The sequence below is a fragment of the Fonticula alba genome (assembly GCF_000388065.1).
Source record: "Fonticula alba strain ATCC 38817 unplaced genomic scaffold supercont2.7, whole genome shotgun sequence".
NCBI lineage: Eukaryota > Rotosphaerida > Fonticulaceae > Fonticula > Fonticula alba.
Genome location: NW_009242977.1, coordinates 2,030,189 through 2,035,740, shown reverse-complemented (window position 1 = coordinate 2,035,740; position 5,552 = coordinate 2,030,189). Strand labels below are relative to the sequence as shown.

Here is a 5,552-nt window from a genome sequence, read left to right as displayed (position 1 = left end):
CCCCCCCCCCGATGCACCGCGCCTCCTCTTTGACTCGCAGCCGCGAGATGATCTCTGGCCATCTGCGCCCCAATGAGCGTCTCCTCACCATCACCACCTTCCCCCGGCTTGGGGCTCTGGCGGCCCCGGTGTCTTCTCTGGCCGAGGGCGCGGTCGATCCCGGGCCCCAGATGGCCCCCGAGGCCGAGGTGGCCCCCTTCACCGAGCCCTGGCACCCGCAGCATGGCGACGCCGCGCACTCCCTCTTTGCGCCGGATGAGCTGATCAACACGCACCCCCGGTTCCGGACCCTGACTGCCAACATCCGCCAGCGTCGCGGTGCCAAGGTCTGCGTCGCGGTGCCGGTCTTCCGCGACACCAACACCCCCTGGCCCTTCCGTGATGGCCCCTACCCGGTGACTCCGCATCCGGTTGACGGGGCCCCCCCGGCCGACCTGCCGGCTGGCCAGATCTACATGGACTCCATGTGCTTCGGCATGGGGAACTGCTGCCTGCAGACCACCTTCCAGGCCTCTTGCATTGCCGAGGCCCGGCGCCTGTATGACCAGATGATCCCCCTGACCCCGGTGCTGATGGCGGTCTCCGCCGCGGCCCCCATCTGGCGCGGCTACCTGGCTGACATTGACTGCCGGTGGAACCAGATCAGTGCTTCGGTCGATGATCGGACCCGGCGCGAGCGCGGCCTTGAGCCCTACCCCGCCGACGGCCCGGCCGGCTATGTCATTGGCAAGTCGCGCTATGGCTCGGTTGACAGCTATCTGGAGGCCTCGTCCGACCGGTTCAATGACCTGCCGCTGGTGATGAATGAGCCGGCGCGCGAGCGTCTCGAAGCCGCCGGCGTGCCGGCTCCCATTGCCCGGCATCTGGCGCACCTGTTCATCCGCGACCCGTTGGTTCTGTACCGCGAGCTCCTGGTCCAGGACAATGCCCACTCGACGGACCACTTTGAGAACATCCAGTCCACCAACTGGCAGACCATGCGCTTTAAGCCGCCTCCGCTGGCGCCGCTGACCCCGCCGTCGATCGTTCCGTCGGTGGCCGCGTCGGCCATGCCCAGCCCCACGGGCGAGGGTCCGTCCTCGGGCGAGGCCATCGCCGCGCCGGTGGTCAACCTCCCCCCGCCGACGGTCGACGCCCCGAAGCAGGACCAGCAGGAGACCGAGGAGGATTACTGCCTGGAGGGTCCGCTTGGGTGGCGCGTGGAGTTCCGCTCGCTGGAGGTCCAGTTTACCGAGTTCGAGAATGCCGCCTTCGCCGTGTTCACCGCTCTCCTGGCGCGGCTCATTGTCGAGGGGGTCCGGTGCCCGACCACCGGGACCACTCGCCATGTGGACTTCCGCATGCCCATTACCCTGGTCGATGAGAACCTCGAGCGCGCTCACCGGCGTGGTGCCGTGCTCACGGAGAAGTTCCACTTCCGCCGTGACTCGATTGTCGACGGTGATGATGGCGGCAGCCAGGCCGCCACTTCGGAGGATGTGCGCGCCTCGCCGGAGGATGTGGCCGCCGCGCGGGACCTCCTGGAGGAGCAGTCTGCCGGGCGCATCGTTGCCGAGACCATCATCCCCCTCATCCGCCAATACCTGGATGCGGCTGGTGGCCTGGCCCCGGAGCAGCGTGCCACCCTCGACCGGTACCTGGATCTGGTGGCCGGGCGCGCCTCGGGCCGTTACCAGACCAATGCCGCCTGGATTCGGGACTTCGTTCGGGCCCATCCCGCCTACAAGCAGGACTCCCATGTTTCAGACGAGATCAACTTCGACCTCATGCGTGCCATCTCGGCCATCAGCAGCCCGAGTCACGCCGCGGATTACCCCACCCCGGCGGACCTGGCCGCTGGCTTGCCGGCTCTGAACACCGAGCGCCTCTGGGGCTCGCTTCCTCGTCCGGTGGCTGCTGCTCGGTTTGCGCCGCTTTCCGACCCGGAGACCAGCGGGTGTGCTTCCTCGGCTGCGTCATCCACCGAGGGGATCATCCTCTCGGCGCCCCCCTCGGCCACCAGCCGTGCCGCCGCCGCCACCGCCGCCGCCGCCGCTGCCTCCTCCTGAGTTGGCTGGTCAGGGGCGAATTAGGGGGCTTTCGGGCGAGAGGCAGGACAGGCGCGAGGCCCCATGATGATGGGCAGTAGAGAGCCCCGGCGCGCGAGGAAAAAAAGAAAAAGAAAAAAATGAGCGCGTATCTGGTCGCCCGGCCTCCTCCCCCTGCTCTTTCCCTTCCCCTCTCTCATGTGTGTCAGGGTCACCTCGGCTTCTTGGGCCTCGCGCCCCCCGCGCCGTGCTCTCCGTGTATTTGTCCGATCGCCGCATTCAGAAAGAGGCCACGCAGGAAGGATGCCCCCCCCCCCCCACAGCACTGCCCCGCGCGCCGGCAGCCGCCTGCCGCACGCACATGAATGCGCATGAATATGCTCGAGCCCCGTCTCTCCCCCCCCCCCCCCCCCCGCCCCGCGCCCCCCCCCCCCCCCCCCCCCCCCCCCACCCCCCCCCTGCACGCATATGTATCCTTGTAATGTACTTCATTTCTCTCCCTACTTCCTGCTGTTTTTTTCCGGTCCTCCCTCCCTCCTCCTCCGCTCGTCCGCTTTGGTGTGTGGGCATCACACGGCACGCCGACCGGAAAGTCACGCCAAGACCGACAGTGAGTCACGTGCTATATCACACCGAATCATTTTCACCTCACAGTGGACTGCTGCCCCCAGCTGTTCCTGGGCGCCCAGCGTGAGGGTGGGGTAAGCTGGGAATCGTCCAACCCCCGGGACAGACGATGGGGGGGGGGGGGGGGCGGGCACAGCAACCGGGGGGAGGGGGATCGCCGGGTGCGTGTGCGTCCATACCTGAACTCGTGCCCTGGCACTTGCCCATGCCCCCCCCGCCGCGGTTTCCCGGCTGGCAGGTCTTTGGTCCCCCCCCCCCCCCCACCGCCGGGGATTCGCATCATCCCACCGCCGGCCGCCAGAGATCTACTCTTCCCCGTCCCTGGGCACTTTGGTAGGGGGCCCATTCAGACTTTTGGGCAGGCCCTTGGCCTCCAGCGCCGCGGTCCGATAAGGGGCATACACAAGTTACCACCAGCACGCTCAGCAGCGCGGCCCTTTCCCCTCCTCCTTCTTCTTTTCTCTCTTTTTCTCGCTCTCCCTTCCGGCTCGGGCATCATGGCAGCTCTAGCAGGAACCCCGACACAGGCCGCCTCAGCATCGGCTGGCTCCCCCCCTGCGCCGACGCCGACGCCGACGTCGACGCCAGGCACACCTGGCGCCGAGTCTGGCCCAGACCCGGCGCCGGCTGATACTCCCCCGCCGAGCCGGCCCCCTGCCAAGCCCAAGGCCCCGGTCTCCCTGTACACGGATCCCTGCGCAATGGAGGCGAAGGCCTCTCTGCGATGCGTGGAGCAGCATGGCGGGCTCGGCAAGAAGGTCGACATCAAGACAGTTTGCAGTGAGTTCATCCAGGCGTACAACAATTGCCGGAAGCAGGCTGTGCGTATCCCATCCCCTGGTGGGGTCTTAGCCCTCCGCTCGATCACCCTCCCATTTATGCCTCTCCGCCTCTTCGCTCCCCCCTTCGCTGTCTCTGCCTCTGACACGACCTTCATCCTCCCTGCGTCCATGTATTTTTTGCGTCCCATGCGCCTTTCCCCCTCTCTGGCTATCCTCTGCGCCTCCCCGCGGCTGGCCGCTGCTCCAGACCCTGGAGCGGAAGAAGAAGAATGCCGAGCGGGGGTTCTTCTTCTAATTTCCCTGTCGCCGAAAAAAACAAGAAATAAACACACACAAAGCTCAAGCCAGACCTCCGGACCACCAGCGGGGGGTGTTTTCTCCTTGACAGCACACACTCCCCCAATGTATGCTTTTTTGTGTCCCCCCCCCCTCCCTCCCTCGCGCCCGCCCTCTTTGCGAGTGTAGATGCTTATAAATGGATGATGTATGGGCTCTTTAGCGTGTGGAAGGTTTGATGTCTACATTTGGGGGAAGGAGAGGGCGAGGAAAAGGGGAAGCGCGGTCTGCGACAGCGCGCCATATGGTGACGCAGCGCCGCGGCTCAAGTACAGAAGGAGGAGGGGGGGGGGGAAAGTAGTCGCATACATATGGCCCTTTGCATCTCTCCCCGACCATGGCAGGGGGCGCGCGACATGCGACCGTGACTGTCCCCCTGCGGGAGGCGGGGTCGTCTGCGTGGGGAAGAAAAAGGCAAAGACAGAACACCCGCGCTCAGGCAGCAGAGAAAGAGAGAGGGGGGGGAGGATAACAGGGGGGAAGGACAGATGCCTGCGATATGTCTGAGGTGGAGGCGGGGGGGGGGGGGAAAGAAGCATGGTGCCCGGGGGAGGGGCATGCACTTAGCGGCGGTAGAAGGTCTCCTCGAAGGCAGGGCGAATGAAGGTGAAGGCAGTGCCAAGGGCAAGACCAATGGCGCCGGAGGTGAGGGCGACGCGCGGGCCGGCTATGCACAGGGGAAAGGGGAGGGGATGGGGGCAATCGGTCAGGGGGCAGGGGGAGAAAGAGGAATCCAGCCAGGGGAGCGTGGTGTACGTACACAGGGAGCGCAGGAGGAGACCAGTCAGACCACCGGCGATAATGCGGTTGGTGTGGCTCTGCTCGCCGGTGGCATAGTCAAGCATGGTGTCGATGGCGGCAAAAGAGAAGCCTATGGCGAAGGGGAGGAGCAGGAGACGGGTCAGTCATCGACCGGGGTGGTGGGGGGGGGGAAGGGGGAATGGAAGGCAATGCGATGCGCTTCCGCAGCAGGGAGTTCCCTCCCTCACACCAAGAGGACACATACCAACAACGGCCATGTTGTTGCCGAGGAAGGGCCCACGACGGGTGATGCCGTTGAGGGTGGCATTAACAAGGAGACTGCGACCAGTCTGGGGAAGGCTGGTGCCGTAGCGGAAGCCCTCGACAGCACCCCAGGTACCACCAATACCAAGACCTATGGAAGGGAGGAAAGGAAAAGCGAAGAACAAAGATGGCCAATTGGCAGTTAGAAGGAGCGGCCCCTAGACGGCGGCGAATACACACAGCGGACCGCGCGACGGGACGCACCAATCAGATACATGTAGCCAGTACCGAAGAAGAGCTTGTCGTTCCAGGACAGGCGCTTGCCCTGGCCGGGGACAAACTCATCCTCGAACAGGACCTCGGGCTTGTAGCCGGAGGAGCCGTGGCTGTCGTAATCGACGTTGTAGTAGTTGTTGCGGCCGGAGCCACTGTTGTAGTTGTAGGCCATTGTCTGGTGGGCGCGCAGGGGCGTCAGCGGGAGATTGGGAGGCAAAGTAGGGGAAAGATAAAGGAGGGGGGGGGGCGAGCAAAGAGGAGCAGGTACAGGTGGTGTGGGGGGGGGGGAGGGGGAGGAAAGGAGGCGATGTGCGACGAGGCTACATTCACCAGGGCGGGGTGGCAAGGGCGCCAGGCGCGTTGGGGCTGATCGGGGCGGCAGAAAAAAGTGCCAGCTCGCAGTCCACCCCCCCCCTCCCCCGTGTGGGGGAAGAAAGCCCTGTACATGTGGTCCCCCTGTCCCCGTCCGCCCGGCACAGGCGTCCCAAGTCAGCATGTG

General features: G+C 65.4%; 4 protein-coding genes across 4 annotated transcripts in view; 2 read left to right on the top strand and 2 right to left on the bottom strand.

Annotated features, from left to right (window-relative positions):
• Window positions 1-2,048, top strand: part of H696_04646 (hypothetical protein) — a gene marked incomplete at both ends in the record, with an annotated part of 3,788 nt that extends 1,740 nt beyond the window's left edge. The window contains one exon of the mRNA XM_009498525.1: window positions 41-2,048. Within this exon, the coding sequence (XP_009496800.1) occupies window positions 41-2,048 (2,008 nt within the window). The remainder of the gene's footprint in view (window positions 1-40) is intronic.
• An 871-nt stretch (window positions 2,049-2,919) lies between these two features.
• Window positions 2,920-3,773, top strand: H696_04645 (hypothetical protein). The gene is made up of 2 exons (XM_009498524.1): window positions 2,920-3,475; window positions 3,684-3,773. The coding sequence occupies exons 1-2, from the start codon at window positions 3,152-3,154 to the stop codon at window positions 3,729-3,731; spliced, it is 372 nt and encodes a 123-aa protein (XP_009496799.1). The 5' UTR covers window positions 2,920-3,151; the 3' UTR covers window positions 3,732-3,773.
• Window positions 3,774-3,954: 181 nt separating this feature from the next.
• Window positions 3,955-4,311, bottom strand: H696_04644 (hypothetical protein; the record flags this gene model as incomplete). The annotated part of the gene is made up of 1 exon (XM_009498523.1): window positions 3,955-4,311. One exon carries the CDS (start codon window positions 4,309-4,311, stop codon window positions 3,955-3,957), a length of 357 nt encoding a protein of 118 aa, XP_009496798.1.
• Window positions 4,312-4,335: 24 nt separating this feature from the next.
• On the bottom strand, window positions 4,336-5,225 carry H696_04643 (hypothetical protein; the record flags this gene model as incomplete). The annotated part of the gene is made up of 4 exons (XM_009498522.1): window positions 4,336-4,439; window positions 4,533-4,643; window positions 4,779-4,928; window positions 5,042-5,225. The coding sequence occupies 4 exons, from the start codon at window positions 5,223-5,225 to the stop codon at window positions 4,336-4,338; spliced, it is 549 nt and encodes a 182-aa protein (XP_009496797.1).
• Window positions 5,226-5,552: the final 327 nt, after the last annotated feature.

Bases quoted from the DNA above. Each gene is read 5' to 3' on its own strand.
- H696_04645 (XM_009498524.1), top strand. From the start codon at position 3,152: ATGGCAGCTCTAGCAGGAACCCCGACACAGGCCGCCTCAGCATCGGCT. The intron at 3,476-3,683 runs GTGCGTATCCCA...CCGCTGCTCCAG, and splicing joins ACAATTGCCGGAAGCAGGCT to ACCCTGGAGCGGAAGAAGAA.